Genomic DNA, 21,129 nt, shown 5'->3' on the forward strand with positions numbered 1-21,129 from the left:
AGGGCAAGCTCTCCTTTCCTCCCCTCTACCAATCTACTTCCAAACCAACCACAGGTCCCATGAGGACACCCCAACAACACTCACCAGGCCTATAGGTCACGAGACAGTGGCGGGTGCTGCTCTCTACCTGAAAGTCTACGCAGCCCCCAGGCTCCATGGGCAGCACATGAGGCCAATGAGTAAAACCCATTTTCAGCTCCCAAAAAGAGGCATTCTCCAACGCTCCAGCCAACACGCCACCATATGGAAACGCAGCAGAGGCAGCTCTGGGCACATATGACAGGGATACTAGCGGGCATCTGAAGGGAAAGAAAGGAAACCGAGTCTCACCTGCCAATATCTGAACTACTTCAGGCGCCACTATGAGGAGTCAAGGACATTCCTACCTCTATAGAAGAAACTGTGTGAGTCACTGTCCTCTGATACCTGATAGAACTACCAACCCACTCTGCAGGAACAAAAGGGCATATATATAATATTCCACACCCAGTTTCAGAGGAAATTCCACATGCTCTAAAAGCAGTGGGGAGAAAACAGAGTAGGAAACTTAACAGTACAAGATTACAAACACAAGGAAGCCTGACTGGTGTGAAGCTTCTGGAAATGGGGTTAGACACACGCACACACAAAGTCAGAAAGGAAATTCAACTTATACATCCAATAAACTAAAGCTTCCAAGCTGTATTTGAGAGACTCTCTCAATTAAAATACAGCATAGAGAATTCCCTAGTGGTCCACTGGTTAGTTCACAACAGGCCAAGAAATGTAATCAAGGTCACACAGCTCATAAATGGTGGAGTTGGGTTCTGAACAAAGTAGTCATTTTATTTTGGCACACTGTGACATGTAATTCTATGAATCTGGTTATACTTGGTACGAGAACTTTCTGCCATATGAACTATCATGAACACAAACTCTAGGATCTTACTGATTCTGAAGTGAGAATAGATCAGAGGACTCAGAGAACTGCCCTCTGTGAGAAACTCTGATCAACTGTAAAACACTCGTAAAAGAGAGGATTAATATAATAGTCTAAGAGAAAGCTGTTACTTTCAGGTGGCTCCCTACCTAGCTCTCTGAGGTACTAACTCCTGGACATGAGAGCTTGTGTTTCGAAGGTCATATAACAGAATTGAACCGTTGACTAGTCCAGCATAGATGTAATTGTTTTCATCAAGACACCAGCAGCAGCTCCAGACAGGCCGCCCAGTATTGTAAGTCTGGACCACGGTATTTGTTTCCAGGCTGTAGAGTTACAAAAGACTTTTACAATTATGCATTACAAAAATACAAAATTCAAATACAGAACAAAGATATAAAGATAAGAACACACCCTCACATCAAAACTATATGGATTCCCAATTTCCCCTAAGGTCTGCGGAGATAACTCTTCTTAATTCCACAATATTTGTTTTGGAGGATACAGATTTTCCTCCTAAGCTGTAAGGAAGAATAAGTTAAAGGGACAGATAAACAGTATATTCTTTCCCCTGATCCTATATGCTTCTCCACGGCTACCTATTACACAGGTAGTCAATGTTTAATACTGAAAAATTAGAAAACACATATAAGAAAAATAAAAAGTTATAATCCAACTATCCAGAGGTAGTCATTAATGACAGTTTGGTATTTAACCTTTCTTTTTTCCCTTCTATTTTTCAATACTACTAAAATAAGTCATAGCATTTAGATATATATAAAACATAATAGAATTGATACACCGAGTTTTGGGGTAAAATTAAGCTGAAGCATTCTTGAAAAGTCAAAAGATATATATCTGCATGGTTTAAGACATATTTTGTAGCATATGTAATTTTAAAGAAGTGGACCACCACACATTCAGCTTTGCAACCAGCTGTGTCCACTTCTTAAAGCAATACATTTAAAATTCAATGAACCTGGATCTGAGAAAACAATGCCTTGGACAGCTCCCATCCCATCCCCACCCCAAAAGCCAAAGTCATCATAACACAGATACTAATTTCCAAGCTATTCAACACTAGGCATCCCAAGGCCCATCTTCCCCACAAAGTACTCACCTGGTCAGTTTAATTGTGCTGTCCAGGGAAGCAGACAGAAGTAAGCCTTTGGATCGACTGCTGAAAGCCAGTCCACGTATTTGTTTGCCATGCATAGGAATATACTGACTGCTTTTCATGTCGGCAGTACTCAACATCTTAACACCAAAGCCTGCCAAATTTATGAGAGAGTGAAACAGATCACTGAAAGTCAATTAAGGGCAAAGGAAACTACCATTTCAAGCAACACCTTTGTTCACCTTTCTTGGCATGTTAGTTTCTGGGAAAAAACTAGGCGAACAAAGAAAATAATTCCCAGGTTAGAATTTATTTTAAAAAGTACATTCTATCCCAAATGTCTATCAAGTATATGAGAAACCATCATATATACATACAGTGGAACACTACCCAGCAATAAAAAGGAATGAACTACTGACAGACACAATAATATGGATAATCTTTATAAAGTTACCTTGAAAGAACTCAGACAAAAAGAGTAACACTGTATGGCTCCAGTTATGTAAAATTCTAGAAAATATAAACTAATATACTGAGATAGAAAGCAGTTGCCTTGGGATGGGGAGAGGAGGGAGGAACAAGTGGATGATGGATTACAAAGAGCCTGAGCAAACTTTCAGGGCAACTGATATGTTCATTACCTTGACTGTTATGAAGTTTTAGAAGTGTTTTAGAAGTGTATACAAATATTGATACATACATCAATACTCACCAAATGGTATATCACATTAAGGAGGTGCAGTTTACTGTATATCAATTATACTGTAATAATAAAGCTTTTAAAGGAAAGCGAGAGACTAGTCTTTCTGAACCACACACATATACTCAAAAATGTAGATGAGAGTGAACAACAAAGAATGGAGATAAGTAATTTCTGTGTCATGTGGTCAAGATGTTACATTTTTCTGAAACAGACTGAAAATAGGTAAAATCAAGTATCTTAATGTATATCATTCCAAGAGGGGAAAGAAAGCCAAAAACTTGTCCTTTTAAATTTGTTACTCTGTTCTCTTACCAGGAAATAACAACACATTTATTTTACCAAGTATATATTTTATCTGAGTTATACACTAACAAAATTTGTCAAATCTTAGATTTAAGATATCCTTAAGGGACTTCCCTGGTGGTCCAGTGGCTAAGAGTTTGTCTTGCAGTGTAGGAGATGTGGGTTCAACCCCTGGTCTGTAAACTAAGATCCCACATGCCACAGAGCAATTAAGCTCATGCACGTCAACTACTGAAACCTGTGTGCTCCAAAGCCCACCTGTGCCAACTAGAGAGCTCAAGAACTGCAAGGAAAGATCCCGAACGATGCAACTAAGACCCAATGCAGCCAAATAAATAAATGAGTTGAGACACTTGAAAAAAAAAGGTAGCCTTGAATCACACTTCTCCTTCACTAGGGAATCAAGTGAGAGAAAGTTTATCGTGATTCTGCTAAAACAGAATTAGCAGAGCCAGAGAAACAAACATGGAAACCATAGGTTTTAAATCAACAAGGGAACTTGAGATTTTGCCTAATCATTAAAGGAAACAAGAAATTAGCATTATCAGTCTATCAGGACGAGCTGGCTGTGCAGGGCAGAACAGACACCCTAAGAAATAAAGGAACAGATTACATCCAATTTGGGGAACAACTGGAATAAATTTTTCCAATTAATTATCTTCAGGTTTCACTTGAAGGTAAATCTTTTTATTAACACTGTGAATGGAATATAGCAACATTATAAACAATCCTTTTACTTTCCCCTCAACTGGAGCCTCCTGATAGCCTTTCAACTCACAGTTAGTGTCAGTGAATAGACAAATACATGATACTCAAGGGGTTCCACTACAAATCCTGTACATACCTAAGTATGGGGGACACAGTTTCGAAGCATTTGAAAGGAACTTCTAAGTGGGGAGACACTAAATCAGGAAGAAGCAAAGGAACCTTACAGTTGGCAGAAATCATATGCTGAAGAGAGCAGGAAAAAAACATCTAGAAACATTGTGCCTGTGAGGTTTGGCTTTCAACATTAAAACAACCCAAAATGAAACTTGAAAAGCGCACAAAAAAGAGAAGATCAGTACAATATTAATAAAATAATAATGTTTCCAAATTCTTTTACTTGGAATTTGTCAATGTGCACACTACTGAAAATAAGCATTCAATCTTGTTTTAACTTGAATTAGACCTTGGGGTAGTGTTTTTTTCCCAAATATTTCTAGTCTAAAATGAATCTGTACTTTAGCAGGACATAAAGGCAATTATAGTTCTTATCCTTGGACAATTCACACTTCTAAGTATGTGTTCTCTCACTTTACCATGGTTCAGCATCTCTGCCCTTCTGGTGAACAAGTTTACAAAAGTCAGACAGACAGTGCAGACATCTCTGTAGTGCCCTGAAGTATCTTTATCAAGGAAAGCAACTAGGAAAAAAGTGATTTGGTGGGCTGTGAACAGTGTTCACCTACTAGTGAGTCCTGGATTATCCAAAAAGGGAGGAAATAAATAGAGTCCAACAATGAACATAAAAACTGAAGTTCTGGACTATTTACCTGGAAGGAAGGCGGCCTGAGGAGAAGGTTGTGATACCACCAGGCAGCTCAAAGCATCACAGTATGTCATGACTCGACAGTTTCCTGTCTGAGACACTGTGAATGTCTTCTGGAAATGGTACTTCTGTTGACTCTGGCTGGAGGGCAGGCCACTTAGGAAATGTGGTTGGGAACCCCCAGGCTGCTGTGAGATCTTATCCTGACCGATAAGTTTTTGCAAGTCCTAAAACGAAAACGATTTTGCATAAAGCTTTTTCGTCTGGTATTACCCTCAAGTACAATTCCTTGATCTAACACAAGGATATTTATCCTTTACATGAAAATGTTGACATGAATTCTAAAGTACTGCTGCAGTTTTCACAATATTTCAACAAGCAATTGAAACAGGGAGAGCACCATCATCATAAAGGGCTGAAAGTCTTTAATGATTTAGACACTTTGTCTAAAATTCTCACTTTATTGGTAGATTCAAGCAAGTGAAATGACCTAAACATGTTGTGAATTATCAGGTGGCTGTTCAATCTTTTTTTTTTAATTCAGGATGCAGTAGAATTCATCATAAAGCACATACATAAGTTCTAATAAAAAATAAAGTTGATCATGTTTCCTTCCTAAAAAACTTGGTAAATCCTATTTGTATCTGAGTAAAACTAACTATTTAGATGCCTTCTTAATTCCTATTCCAACAGTTCTTTGGATTAGAAAAGGCAAACCTACCTGAACACGACTTTGAAGCCTAGAGCATTCATCAGTGAGGGCTTGAAGCTGCAGCCGACACTGTGCCGAATCTAACTCAGCCTTCTTCCTTAGCTTCTGTTCCTTTTGTAAGGAACTAGAGGGGGAAAGCCAGCAACAGGTGGAGATTAGAAAGGCTACAAAAGACTTCTCATCAAGATGCACAGTAAATTATGATATACACACTTTGACTATCATTTAGGGAATAAACTATAACGAGAAAAATCTCTCAAACCGAGAAACATTACAGAAGAATAGCAGACAGGGCTGAGCTCATGGAGTGGGTCACTGGGTCACTCCATTACTGGAGTGGTCTCACTGTTGAGGTAGGCAATGACCAGGAATTTGGCTTTTACTAAGGAATGGGGTGGAGAAGGCCATGGCACCCCACTCCAGTACTCTTGGCTGGAAAATCCCATGGATGGAGGAGTCTGGTGGGCTGCAGTCCATGGGTTCGCGAACAGTAGGACACGACTGAGTAACTTCACTTTCACTTTTCACTTTCATGCACTGGAGAAGGAAATGGCAACCCACTCCAGTGTTCTTGCCTGGAGAATCCCAGGGACAGGGGAGCCTGGTGGGCTGCCGTCTATGGGGTTGCACAGAGTCGGACACGACTGAAGCGACTTAGCAGCAGCAGCAGCAGCAGCAAGGAATGGGGACATAAAATGCAAAATGAGGGATTACAGCCAAGCTCACTGCCTGAGTTAGTCAAATTAGAAAAGAGTAAAATGACCTGTTAAAAGACCAAGATCATCTACCAGATAAAAAAAAACCAGCTATTAGATGTTCATGAGATATTCAAATAAATAACATTATAAAAAGAGGTTGGAAGTTTTAAAAAGGTATATACCAGGTAAATGCTAAAAAAAAAAAAAAAAAGACTGATTACAATTAAAAAGGATGGACAAGCATAAAGAGGAATAATGTACAATGAAAGGACACATTCATAGCTATGAAAATCATAAATTCGTGTTTCAAAATATGAAATGCAAATAGAGATTTCCACTCCAATAAGATAGGAGAGAAAAAAGATGAAAATTGGAAGAGATAAAGTGGCTCTTATTTATCTTTATGGAAAATTCAAGAGAACACACAAGCTATTAAGAGTTTAGTAAGGTTACTAGAGTTAAGATCAAGAAAATTAGATCAACAGCATTCCCATATACCAGACAGGTGATTTGTAAATGTAACAAAAAGTTCATTCCAAATAGCATTCTAACAGCAACCTAGGAATAAAGTTAAGGCCTTTAAGAAGCAAAATACAGTTATAAACGACACAAGGAAACAGTAAATAAGTGAAAGGATATATAATGTTGATGGCTAGAAAGACTAAACTGAAGCACTAGAACTAACAGATCCTAGAACAAAAGAGTAGTTCATTTATAATATAGAAACTTAATTTAGAATAGAAGTAGCAATTGAAATTTATAGATAGGACATACTTCACTAAAAGTAAAAACTTTTTCAACAAAGGACACCATAAACAAGTCAGAGACAAATCAGAAACTAGACGACGCCGTGTGCAACGTGTACGACCAACAGCGAGTTAGCGTAAGGAGAACAAAGAGCTATAAGTCAGCAAGAAACAAATAAATAATAGACAATATAAGTAAGTAAGATATTTGAACAAAATTTACAGAAGAGTATGTTCAACCTCATGAGTGACTGAGAAAAACCTCATACGGAAAGCAAACTAAAGTAAACGCTACTTCACTTCATGAAACTGGCAAAACTAAGTCTGATAATATAAAGTAGATGAAGGTATGAAAAAAATGTGAAATCCCTTACATTACTGCTGCTGGTATAAACTGGAAAAGCCTCTACGAAGAGCAATTTGACAATATCTAGTAAAGTTGAAATTACATGTACCCTTATGATAAAGCAAATCCATTTCTAGACCTAATGATATTCTCACCCATTTCTCTGCAGCATGGCTTATACTAATGAAAACTGGAAACTACTTGTCTACCAATACAAAATACATATAGGAAAACTCTACAGAACTAGAACACTTTATAGAAATTAAAATGAATCAACGAGAGCTACATATATCAACCAGGATATGTGCCTCAAAGTATTAAGCAAAATCAAGCTACAGAAGAAAAACTATAATCCAATAACCCTTGCATAAAATGTTAAAACTTTCTAAATCACACTGTATGTGCTTTATGGTCATAGATCATCTGAGGAAAGAGACGGAATTAAGAAAAACTTGGTGCACAAGGAAGCCTCCTCGGTATCTTATAAGAATATATTTCTTTTTTAAAAGACCCAAAACAAATACGGGAAATGTTAAGATTTGATAAAGTTGAGCCTGTGGGTATTCATCCTATTTGTCTCGGTATGTATCACCATCTTGAAATTCTTCTCAAGAGGCTAACGAGTACACCGATTGTAGTAATCAGCAAAGTTTTAAATATAATCATGCATTAATAGCCACCCATACTGGTTTTGCCTTTTCAAGAAAATTTCCCCCACCACGTACCAGTCATTTTAACATACTACAAATAAATATTCATTGGAGTGAATACAAAAAGGCAAACAAGGAGTAAAATTTATACATCTGTAATTCCACTTTACAGTGACTACTTATGTTTTTTTCCAGTTTGCAAAAATATAATCACACTAACAACATGCTTTCACATGACAACATACTATATGTACTTCAACATCAGTTTTAATCAATGTATAGTGTTTCATCACATGGATATGCCAGAGTTTACTCAATCAATTAACCTTCTTGGTTTGGATTATTAACTAAATGAAAAGCCTGATTAAACACATTTTTGTACATATCCTTAATCATTTTTTTAGAATGCCTAAAGCAGAATTACTTTTAGACTTCTGAATTATATTGCCAAGGGCCTCTCTAAATGTTAGTATCCATGCACATTTTTACCAGTAATGCATAAGCAAACCCACACCCTGTACTCTCAATGCGGGGGGGGGGGGGGGGGGTTATGGCTGCTGCTGCATGGCATGTGGAATCTCAGTTCCCTGACCAGCGAACAAACCTGCCTCCTCTGCATTGCAAGGATGATTCTGAACCACTGGACCACCCGGGAATTCCCAATCTTTACTGTTCTTAAAGCATATTTTATAAGTAGTGCTTTTAGCAATTGTCCATGGGCTTCCCAAATCCCAGTAATTTCTTGCATTGTATTGTTTCAGTTATGCGACTTCTTTGTAGAATACTGTGGCAGGAGGGCTTAGGGACACAAGAAGCAAAAATTCTCAGTTTTTAAAAAAGTATCTTTAAGCCTATTCTAATGACAAGGAGGTTGAGACTTGGAGTGTGTTCTAGGTGGCCGTGAATTGGCCACAATGAATTGGCCACTCATTCCCTGATTCAGTATTCATCGAATTTAGTGGCAGAGGCAGACTGTAAAGGTAATTCCTTAGGGAAGAAGCTGAACAGGCTACCAAAAAACCCAGGCTATCTTTCTGTGAGGGTCTGCTGTCCAGCTCAGGTGTGAGGTATTACTGTATGGCTAAAGGTTTCTCTATGACTTTTGATTTCGGGAGAGCTTACCAGACCATGTCTTGGCTTCCCCAAGTCTTATTACCAAAGATTAAGTCTTAGCTCTGACTCCAAGTTCACAGGAATGCCAAAGTGCTCCTGCAGAGCTACCTGCTCCAATCAGCACACAACCCTCAGGCCCTGAAAATGCAGGCTCATGAGAGGTGCTGAGCACACAGATGAACGCAGCAGTCTACCACCTGTTGCTCTTCTTTCAACCCCCTCTCTTTCAAGAAAGGAGATTTTTTCCTCTACTTCTCAGTTTTCCTGTGCACTGACTTCATTTTCTGATATTCTATACTAGCTTTTTTCCCTGACGAGTTCAAGCAAAAGTCCTGGGGCTGACATTCATTGAGCTAGCTGAAGTCACAATGATTTGTTACTCCAGATCATCTCTTTTAATCCTATATGGAGAGCAAACCGTCCATCAGGTGATCAGACATGTATCATGAGTCACAATGTTAAATTGCCAACAATCCCCAGAGATCCCTAGTCACAGTCCAAGGAAAGCCTCAGAATCACACTAAGAGTGAATCATACCCCCCTTTTCAGGTGAGCCTACAAAGAACCAAAAAGGAATATTCCAGCTAGACAGACTGTTTCCACCTACCTCTTCATGAGCTCCTGCTCACTAGTGTCCAAAGCTCTCAAGGTCCGGGCATAAAGGACAACGATATCACTTTGCTTGGCTTTCTTGTTGCACTAAGGAGCCCAACAGGACACAATTAGTGTGGTTCTAGGAATCCGCCTGACTTAACATGTTGACTGTGCATATACACAGCTCTTAATCACGCTCTCTACCTGGGGACATTTTCGGGTCTGTCCTCTGAGCCACTTTGAAATGCATTTGTACCCAAAGAGGTGCCCACAGCGCAATGCAGAGAGCCGGTGATCCCCAGCATTGGTCCACTGTTCCAGACAGATTGTGCAAGTGTCTCCTTCTTCCTCATCCACAGAAGCAGAAGTTAGAGAAGGGTTAGACTTCTGGGGAGACTGCTGGATGGAAACCACAATACATTCAAATTAGAGAAAATGCAAAATCTGTCTTGAAGATATGAAACTAACAAATTAACAAGTCACACAAAAATGAACAAACCCGACTGAAAAATGCCAAAGAAAAACCCAACACCCATGAATCACTTCCCATTCTTTCCAGAATGCAATCTGGTCAAAGATAATATAAACCGTGAAAATATTATTATTATCCTTCGAACTCACAAAATTCTTGATTTTTTTTCATTCAAATGACAAAAAGGAGCTAATTTACGAAGATATTAAAACAAAACAAACGCAGAAGTGACCCAGTTAAATAACAACAGGGAATATTAAGCCTTTTATACATTTGAAATTAGGTTCATAATTCAAGTAACTATAAAATATCTGGCTCATGTGAATAAAGATAAAAATACAAGGGAAAAGAGAAATGAATATAAACAGCTCACACAAAAATACAAATGGTTAGTAAGTGTTCAGCTATAGTTAAAGAAACAAAAATTAAACTATGTTTTTACTTCTTTTTATCTATTAGAAAATGTCTGGTAACATGAAGCACTGAGGGTGAGGAAGAAATGGGCATGCTTACATACTGCTGTTCCAAGTAGAAACTGGCACAAATTTTCCAGAGGGCAACTTGCCATTATCTATCAAAACTAAAAATACAAACATTCTTCCTTTGATAAAGCAACCTCTCTGGAAGAAATATATCCCATGAATATAACCACAAGTATTTGCCAAGACAGTAATGCAAAGATGCTCAGTGCAGCATGATCTTAGTAGGAAGCAACAATAGTGCACACGCAAGGGAACAATTAACTAAAAATGTATTCCTATGTAAAAACACTATGCAGCTGTTACTACCAGTAAGAATGAGATTCAATTTTATGTTGGATAGTCACTAAGTTATGTCCGACTCTTTGCGACCCCATGGACTGTAGCCCACCAGGCTTGTCTGTGCATGGGACTTCCCAGGCAAGAATACTGGAGTGGGTAGCCATTTCCTTCAATTTTATGTACTGACAATAAAAAGCTCTCCAAGAGAAACTTCCCTGGTGGTCTAGTGACTGGGAATCTGCGTTCCAATGCAGGGGACATGGGTTTGATCCCTGGTCAAGGAACTAGGATTCCACATGGCACAGAGCAACTAAGCCCAGGCACTGCAATGACTAAGCTTGTACACTCCAGGGCAGAGAAGAGAAGCTTGTGCGCTGCAACTAAAGAAGGATGCAACGAAGACCCAGCACAGCCAAAATTTAAAAAAAAAAAAAAAGACATGACTAGAATCAAGATTAGTTGAGCAATTAATCACACATTTAATCACCTAGTCTTACAATTTAAAAAAAAACCTCTCCAAGATACAAGTCAGGGGGAAAAGAAACCAGTCCTGGAACAGGATAGTATATAATCTCTCTTTTAAAATAGAGCATTTAAATGAATTCAGTAAAGTCGAAGGATACAAAATTCATCTACAGAAATCTGTTGCATTTCTACACACTAACAATGGACTATCAGAAAGAGAAATTGAGAAATATAATCTCATTTATGAACTGTATTAAAAAGAATAAAATAAACTAGAATTAAATCTAACCAAAGAGGTAAAAGACCTGTACTCTGTAAACTATGACACTGATAAAAGAAACTGAAGACGACATAAACAATTGGAAAAACATATTATGCGTGTTGGAAGAACTGGATTGGAAGAATTAACACTGTTAAAATCATCATCCTCCCACCAAGGCAATCTACAGATGCAATGCAATCCCTGCCAAATATGAACAGCATTTTTCATAGAACTAAATGATTTTAAATTTATATGAAAACAAAAGACTAGAAACAGCCAAAGCAATCTCAAGAAAGAAAACAAAGGTGGAAATATCACACTCTCTGATTTCAATCTGTACTACAAAGCTACAGTAATCACAACAGTATGGTACAGTCACATGTCACAGATCACATATGTGATCTGACATACAGATCACAGAACAGAACAGAGGGTGCAAAGACAAACCCACACTTCCATGGGCCATTAATTTACGAAAAAAGAGGCAAGAGTAGACGACGGGGAAAGACAGTCTCTTCAATAAATGGTGTTGGGAAATCTGGACAACCGGACCACTTTTTCTATTTTATACCAATATTGTGATAGTTTCAGGTGTACAGCAAAGGGACTCGGCCAAACACTGGACTACTTTCTCACATCATATACAAAAGTAACCTTGAAATGGACTATAGATTTAAATATAAGACCTGAAACCAGAAAATTCGTAGAAGAAAACATAGGCACTAAAGCTCTTTGACAGTAGTCCTAGCAATATTGTTTTGAATATGTCTCCTCAGGCAAGGGAAGGAAGCAAAAATAAACAAGACTATCAAACTTAAAGCTTTTGCACAGCAAAGGAAACTAACAACAAAATGAACAGGCAGCCTACCAAATAGGAGAAGATATTAACAAAAGATATCTGATAAGGGGTTAATATCCAGAATAAATGAAGAGCTCACACAACTCAACAACAAAGAAACCTGATTAAAAATGGTCAGAAGGCGGGAATACAGATTTTGCCAAACAGATGGCCAAGAGAAAAATAAAAAGAAAAGATGTTCAACATTAGTAATTATCAGATCGGTTCAGTCGCTCAGTCGTGTCTGACTCTTTGTGACCCATGAACTGCAGCACGCCAGGCCTTCCTGTCCATCACCAACTCCCAGAGTTCACCCAAACCCATGAGTCAGTGATGCCATCCAACCATCTCATCCTCTGTCATCCCCTTCTCCTCCTGCACTCAATCTTTCCCAGCATCACAGTCTTTTCAAATGAGTCAGCTCTTTGCATCAGGTGGCCAAAGTATTGGAGTTTCAGCTTCAACATCAGTCCTTCCAATGAACACCCAGGACTGATCTCCTTTAGAATGGACTGGTTGGATCTCCTTGCAGTCCAAGGGACTCTCAAGAGTCTTTTCCAACACCACAGTTCAAAAGCATCAATTCTTCGGCGCTCAGTTTTCTTTATAGTCCAATTCTCACATCCATACGTGACCACTGGAAAAGCCATAGCCTTGACTAGACAGATCTTTGTTGACAAAGTAATGTCTCTGCTTTTCAATATGCTGTCTAGGTTGGTAATAGCTTTCCTTCCAAGGAGTAAGCGTTTTTTAATTTCATGGCTGCAATCACCATCTGCAGTGATTTTGGAGCCCAGAAAAATAAAGTCAGCCACTATTTCCCCATCTATTTCCCATGAAGTGATGGGCCCAGATGCCATGATCTTCGTTTTCTGAATATTGAGCTTTAAGCCCAATAAACTTTTTCACTCTCCTCTTTCACTTTCATCAAGAGGCTCTTTAGTTCTTCACTTTCTGCCATAAGGGTGGTATCACCTGCATATCTGAGGTTATTAATATTACTCCTGGAAACTTTGATTCCAGCTTGTGCTTCCTCCAGTCCAACGTTTCTCATGATGTACTCTGCATATAAGTTAAATAAGCAGGGTGACAATATACAGCTTTGATGTACTCCTTTTCCTATTAGGAACCAGTCTGTTGTTCCATGTCCAGTTCTAACTGCTGCTTCCTGACCTGCATACAGATTTCTCAAGAGGAAGGTCAGGTGGTCTGGCATTCCCATCTCTTTCAGAATTTTCCAGTTTCTTGTGATCCACACAGTCAAAGGCTTTGGCATAGTCAATAAAGCAGAAATAGATGTTTTTCTGGAACTCTCTTGCCTTTTCCATGATCCAGCAGATGTTGGCTATTTGATCTCTGGTTCCTCTGCCTTTTCTAAATCCAGCTTGAACATCTGGAAGTTCACAGTTCACATATTGCTGAAGCCTGGCTTGGAGAATTTTGAGCATTACTTTACTAGCGTGTCAGATGAGTGCAATTGTGCAGTAGTTTGAGCATTCTTTGGCATTGCCTTTCTTTGGAATTGGAATGAAACTGACCGTTTCCAGTCCTGTGGCCACTGCTGAGTTTTCCAAATTTGCTGGCATATTGAGTGCAGCACTTTCACAGCATCATCTTTCAGGATTTGAAATAGCTCAACTGGAATTCCATCACCTCCACTAGCTTTGTTCGTAGTGATTCTTCCTAAGGCCCACTTGACTTCACATTCCAGGATGTCTGGCTCTAGGTGAGTGATCACACCATCGTGATTATCTTGATCATGAAGATCTTTTTTGTTCAGTTCTTCTGTATATTCTTGCCACCTCTTCTTAATATCTTCTGCTTCTGTTAGGTCCATATCATTTCTGTCCTTTATTAAGCCCATCTTTGCATGAAATGTTCCCATGGTATCTCAAACTTTCTTGAAGAGATCTGTAGTCTTTCCCATTCTATTGTTTTCCTCTATTTTTTTTGCATTGAGTGCTGAAGAAGGCTTTCTTATCTCTCCTTGCTATTCTTTGGAACTCTGCATTCAAATGGGTGTATCTTTCCTTTTCACTTCCCTTCCTTTCACAGCTATTTGTAAGGCCTCCTTGGACAGCCATTTTGCTTTTTTGCATTTCTTTTTCTTGGGGATGGTCTTGATTCCTGTTCCCTGTACAATGTCATGAACCTCCGTCCATAGTTCATCAGGCACTGTGTCTGTAGGATCTAGTCCCTTAAATCTATTTCTCACTTCCACTGTACAGTCATAAAGGATTTGATTTAGGTAATACCTGAATGTAATTATCACGGACATGCAAATTAAAACCACAAAGAGATACCACCTTATACCTGTCAGAATGGCTATCGTCAAAACAACACCACATAGCAAGCATTGGCAAGGATATGGAGAAAAGGAAACACTTGTGAACTGTTGGTAGGAACATAAGCTGGTGCAGCCACTAAGGAAACAGTATGGATTATGGACAAATACCATATGATCTCACTTAAATGGAACCTAAAAAATAAAACAACAAAAACCCCGCAGGCTAACAGACACAGAGAACAAATGGGTAAGTGCCAAAGGGAAGGGAGTGGGACGGGGGGTGGTATGACAAAACCGGTTGAAGGGGATTAAGAGGTACTAACTTGCACTCATCTCACACGCTAGCAAAGTAATGCTCAAAATTCTCCAAGCCAGGCTTCAACAGTAAGTGAACCAAGAACTTCAGATGTTCAAGCCGGATTTAGAAAAGGCAGAGGAACCAGAGATCAAATTGCCAACATCCGCTGGATCATCGAAAAAGCAAGAGTTCCAGAAAGACACCTACTTCAGTTTTATTGACTATACCAAAGCCTTTGACTGTGTGGATCACAATAAACTGTGGAAAATTCTGAGAGAGATGGGACTATCAGACCACCTGACCTACCTCCTAGAAACCTGTATGCAGGTCAGGAAGCAGCAGTTAGAACTGGACATGGAACAACAGACTGGTTCCAAATAGGAAAAGGAGTACATCAACGCTGTATACTGTCACCTTGCTTATTTAACTTATATGCAGAGTACACCATGAGAAATGCCGGGCTAGATGAATCACAAGCTGGAATAAAGATTGCAGGGAGAATTAACAATAACCTCAGATATGCAGATGACACTGCCCTTATGGAAGAAAGTGAAGAACTAAAGAGCCTCTTGATGAAAGTGAAAGGGAAGAGTGAAAAAGTTGGCTTAAAGCTCAACATTCTGAAAACTAAGATCATAGCACATGGTCCCATCACTTCACGGCAAACAGATGGGGAAACGATGGAAACTGACAGACTTTATGAGCTTGGGCTCCAAAATCACTGCAGATAGTGACAGCAGCCATGAAATTAAAAGATGCTTGCTCCGTGGAAGAAAAGCTATGACCAACTTAGAGAGCATATTAAAAAGTAGAAAGAATTATTTTCCAGCAGTCAAGGATGGATGTGACAGTTGGACCATAAAGCTGAGCACTGAAGAATTGATGCTTTTGAACTATGGTGTTGGAGAAAACTCTTGAGAGTCCCTTGGACTGCAAAGAGATTCAAGCAGTCCATCCTGAAGGAAATCAGTCCTGCATATTCATTGGAAGGATTGATGTTGAAGCTGAAACTCCGATACATTGGCCACCTGATGCGAAGAACTCATCATTGGAAAAGCCCGTGATGCTGGGAAAGATTAAAGGCAGGCGAAGGGCACAACAGAGGATGAGATGGTTGGATGGCATCAACAACTTGATGGACATAAGTCTGAGCAAGCTGTGGGGAGTTTGTGATGGACAGGGAAGCCTGGCATGCTGCCGTCCATGGGGTCTCAAAGAGTTGGACACAACTAAGTGACTGAACTGAACTTCCAGTTATAAAATAATAAGACCATGGGGATGTAACATATAGCCTAAGGAATGTGGTCAATAATACTGTTATAGGTTTGTATGGGGACAAATGGTTACTAAATTTATTGTGGTGATCACTTTATAATAAATGCAAATGTCAAGTCACTTTGCAGCACACCTGAAACTAACATTGTATGTCAACTATATTTCAATAAAGAAAAAAAGTATACATATAAGTAAATTTACATGAGCATAATTTTTCTGAAGAGAATAAATAAAAACAGAAATATACAAAAAGTGAATCAGTGATGTTTCAGAACTGGAAGGGTCCACAGTTTATATACATATGTCTCATATTAAGGACAGTGATGTTATTTTTAAAAATAAAAACTGTTTATCTCATAGCAAGCATTCTGCCAGACAGTTTATAAACTGCATTCATATCTGCTATTTTAATTGATACATAACCTTGTTAGGTGGGCAGGACAAGTTTTCAAACCTTCCCCTACCCTCTGTTTTTAAACCTAAGGGTAAGCAGTCACACAAATAATGAGTAACATCTGGACCCCCTGCCTACAAAGTCTGTGAGTTTTCCATTTTAGCCTGCAGTCTCCTTTTTAAAGGTAAATGCAAATTTAAAAGGATGTTCATATTACCTGTTTGGGGAGAGTGTCTTCTCCACCAATACATGTAACTTCTTGGTCTGTTGAGATGTCTTCTAGTTGCTCTGTCAAGTTGTTTCCAGAAATGACGGGACAGGTAACATATAAAAGACGATATAAGTCAGGCATGAGGCTAGCAGCAGAGCCTAACTCACCACAGCTCTCCCTTTTACAGCAACACTACCAATTAGAAATGGCAGGGAGAGCAGATTCAGTCTCTGGTTGGGGAACTAGATCCCGCATATCAAGGAGCCAAAAAAAAAAGAATTCACTGATGCTATTTCAATCTAAGACCCTATGAATACATTCATTACCTTTTTTAATGCTCAAATTGCCCCAAAATGTTCAAAGTGCCCTAAGCCACTAGGTTCTCTTTCAAGGTTACACCTATGCCTACTGACATAACTGTACGACATAAAGCTTTGCTTTCTACCACAATAAAATGTCGTAGGCTCATCCTGTATATCTCTTATCACAGACTTGGAAAAAAGTGACCAATTCAGTGGGTCACAAATCACATAAAATTGCAAGCCAGATAAAATTCTTTCTGTATAGTTATGGCCAGTGTAAGCTCATGGCATCAACAACTCAACGGACATGAGTCTGAGTAAACTCCAGGAGTTGGTGACGGACAGGGAGGCCTGGCACGCTACAGTCCATGGGGTCACAAGGAGTCGGACAGGACTGAGTGACTGAACTGACTGAGTGTAAGTTCTGTACTATAAAGCAGTAATCTATGACATCCAGAGTGAAGAGGAAAAGTATCAAAACACAAGTCTAGAGTTTCTAGCCTCTGGAGCCTAAGCTTTTCGGATGTTGACCTTGTGAATGAAATCTGGATAAAGAATACTCACCTTCTAAAACAACAGCTTCAGGCTCCTCTGCCTGGGCAACTCCCTCCTCAAACTCTGTGGAGCTGTCACTGTCAGAATCAGAACCACCTGATACCTGCAAGTCATCAGAGACAGGATTCCTAGTCTCTGAACCATAAGAGGTGGTTGACGAATGAGGCTGGGTCCTGCTCGCTTGAAAGAAAGCATCCAACGGTGCTCTCAACCTATGCATGGAGAAAGACAACAGAATTCTAATACAACATACTATAATTACAAGAATAATCTACAGTAATCTGGAGGTAAATCCTAGTCATTTTAATGCATCACCAGGCCACTAAATGTTCAAGTAGGAACAGAGATTCAGGCAGATGCTGACTGGACTACATATGCTCTTTCCATTCAATTATTCCATTAGCTCACACTGAAGCTTGACCCTTCTGCTAAAAGCTAATCTTACTTTACTGGTACTTCTTTTGTCAATATCTTTTAAAGACATGACTCATTAATACATTAAAAGAAAGAGAGAGAAAACTAACTCAGCAATTTGTCTGCTGATATTAGGGGGCTGAAAAGAGAGTGGGCAAGATAAAAAATGGCCCTGTTGATCAAATACAGCCTCATGAATTCTGCTGCTGCAGCTACTCAGACCAAGGTCTTTGGGGGTATTAAGTCTGGCTACAGTCATTATTGTTTCAACTCTCATTTTAAGCCATTTTTCTTTTCAAGTTAAAAATGCTAAAAAAAAAAAAGTTTAAAGTTCTCTTTTGCCCACTCAAACTTTCTGTTGAGCTCTCCAGCGATTTTTTTTCCATTTAGTACATGTGTCAACTCCAGTATTTCTACTTTGTACATTTTTATAACTTCAGTCTCTTTATTAAAATTGTCTATCTGATGACACAGTGTTTTATCTTTTGCTTTAGTTTTTTGAATGTATTTAAATAATCTAGTAAGTTCAACATTTTGGTTTCTTCATAAACATTTTTTTTTCCGTGTAATGATTATACTTACTTTACATGTCTTATATTTTCTTGAAAATTGGACATCTCATAAAGCATAATGTGATAACTCTGGAAATGAGAATTCACCGTTCCCAGGGTTTGTTGCTGTTATTTGTTATAGTTGCTACTGTTTGTTTAGTGACTTTCTGAAGTAATTCTATAAAGTTTGCACTCTTTGCTATGTGTGCTGCTTAGCTTTGTGTTCAGTTCATGACTAGACAGAGATTTCCTTAAACACCTGGAATCAGTAAGCCTCCCAGTCTTCACTGAGGTATCTGACGTGTGTGTTGGGGCACATCATCAATAATCAGCCAGGCAGGTGACAACTTTACCTTAGACTTCATTTCTTGCTTATGAAGAGCCTCAAGGTCAGCCAGAGATGAGAGCTAACTGCCTTAGTGCCTTCTTAGGCCTTTCCTGAGCACGGGTACAGCTGCACACAGCCCTCGCTATATATGTGGCCTTTTAGATTCCCAAGAATATGTCAGAACTTTTTAAAACCCCATATGAAGATCACATCCCCCAGCTTTTCCTTTTAGGCTTTCTGATTAGTCTAATGTTTGCCCCAGTGACCATCCACTGCCTCAGGCAGATCCTGGGGAATAGGCTTTAAGCTTTTAGGACTAAGACAAGAATAACCTTTCAAGTGGCATTTTCCAGGAAATCACTGAACAGGTGAAAAAAGATTTCTTTGCCATTGAGGTTTCAAAGTACCTCCAATTCCATTCTACTCTCTCTAGTTGCTTCTAGGCTACTGCCCTTTTCTGTGATTACAGGCAGTTTTCAAGACTACTATGGAGCTGAGAAATAGATTTAAGGGCCTAGATCTGATAGATAGAGTGCCTCATGGAACTATGGAATGAGGTTCGTGACACTGTACAGGAGACAGGGATCAAGACCATCCTCATGGAAAAGAAAGGCAAAAAAGCAAAATGGCTGTCTGGGGAGACCTTACAAATAGCTGTGAAAAGAAGAGAAGCAAAAAGCAAAAGAGAAAAGGAAAGATATAAGCATCTGAATGCAGAGTTCCAAAGAATAGCAAAAAGAGATAAGAAAGCCTTCTTCAGCGATCAGTGCAAAAAAATAGAGGAAAAGAACAGAATGGGAAAGGCTAGAGATCTCTTCAAGAAAATTAGAGATATCAAGGGAACATTTCATGCAAGGATGGGCTCGATAGAGGACAGAAATGGTATGGACCTAACAGAAGCAGAAGATATTAAGAAGAGGTGGCAAGAATATACAGAAGAAATGAACAAAAAAGATCTTCACGACCCGGATAATCACGATGGTGTGATCACTCACCCAGAGCCAGACATCCTGGAATGTGAAGTCAAGTGGGCCTTAGGAAGAATCACTACGAACAAAGCTAGGGGAGGTGATGGAATTCCAGTTGAGCTACTTCAAATCCTTTGAAAGTGCTGCACTCAATATGCCAGCAAATTTGGAAAACTCACCAGTGGCCACAGGACTGGAAAAGGTCAGTTTTCATTCCAATGCCAAAGAAAGGCAATGCCAAAGAATGCTCAAACTACTACACAATTGCACTCATCTCACATGCTGGTAAAGTAATGCTCAAAATTCTCCAAGCCAGGCTTCAGCAATACGTGAACCGTGAACTTCCAGATGTTCAAGCTGGATTTAGAAAAGGCAGAGGAACCAGAGATCAAATAGCCAACATCTGCTGGATCATGGAAAAAGCAAGAGTTCCAGAAAAACATCTATTTCTGCTTTACTGACTATGCCAAAGCCTTTGACTGTGTGGATCACAGTAAACTGGAAGATTCTGAGAGAGATGGGAATACCAGACCACCTGACCTGCCTCTTGAGAAATCTGTATGCAGGTCAGGAAGCAATAGTTAGAACTGGACATGGAACAACAGACTGGTTCCAAACAGGAAAAGGAGTACGTCAAGGCTGTACATTGTCACCCTGCTTATTTAACTTCTATGCAGAGTACATCATGGGAAACACTGGACTGGAAGAAGCACAAGCTGGAATCAAGATTGCTGGGAGAAATATCAATCACCTCAGATATGCAGATGACACCACCCTTATGGCAGAAACTGAAGAGGAACTAAAAAGCTTCTTGATGAAAATGAAAGAAGAGAGTGAAAAGGTTGGTTTAAAGCTCAACAATCAGAAAATGAAGATCATGGCATCTGGGCCCATCACTTCATGGGAAATAGATGGGGAAACAGTGGAAACAGTATCAGACTTTATTTTGGGGGGCTCCAAAATCACTGCAGATGGTGACTGCAGCCATGAAATTAAAAGACGCTTACTCCTTGGAAGGAAAGTTATGACCAACCTAGACAGCATATTCAAAAGCAGAGACATTACTTTGCCGACTAAGGTCCGTCTAGTCAAGGCTATGGTTTTTCCTGTGCTCATGTATGGATGTGAGAGTTGGACTGTGAAGAAGGCTGAGCGCCGAAGAATTGATGCTTTTGAACTGTGGTGTTGGAGAAGACTCTTGAGAGTCCCTTGGACTGCAAGGAGATCCAACCAGTCCATTCTAAAGGAGATCAGCCCTGGGATTTCTTTGGAAGGAATGATGCTAAAGGTGAAACTCCAGTACTTTGGCCACCTCA

General features: G+C 39.4%; 1 protein-coding gene across 2 annotated transcripts in view; it reads right to left on the bottom strand.

Annotated features, from left to right (window-relative positions):
* Nucleotides 1-21,129, bottom strand: part of RFWD3 (ring finger and WD repeat domain 3) — a 37,355-nt gene that overhangs the window by 6,941 nt on the left and 9,285 nt on the right. Inside the window, exons 3-11 of one of the 2 annotated variants that reach the window (XM_069549572.1) lie at nt 17,562-17,764; nt 16,702-16,772; nt 9,637-9,831; nt 9,446-9,537; nt 5,295-5,409; nt 4,578-4,800; nt 2,040-2,190; nt 1,069-1,245; nt 85-299 (exon numbers count right to left, since the gene is read on the bottom strand). In XM_069549572.1, the coding sequence (XP_069405673.1) occupies nt 85-299; nt 1,069-1,245; nt 2,040-2,190; nt 4,578-4,800; nt 5,295-5,409; nt 9,446-9,537; nt 9,637-9,831; nt 16,702-16,772; nt 17,562-17,764 (1,442 nt within the window). The remainder of the gene's footprint in view (nt 1-84; nt 300-1,068; nt 1,246-2,039; nt 2,191-4,577; nt 4,801-5,294; nt 5,410-9,445; nt 9,538-9,636; nt 9,832-16,701; nt 16,773-17,561; nt 17,765-21,129) is intronic. The other variant, XM_069549571.1, reaches the window with a different exon arrangement.

The sequence above is a fragment of the Ovis canadensis genome, chromosome 14 (genome assembly GCF_042477335.2).
Source record: "Ovis canadensis isolate MfBH-ARS-UI-01 breed Bighorn chromosome 14, ARS-UI_OviCan_v2, whole genome shotgun sequence".
NCBI classification, from domain to species: domain Eukaryota; kingdom Metazoa; phylum Chordata; class Mammalia; order Artiodactyla; family Bovidae; genus Ovis; species Ovis canadensis.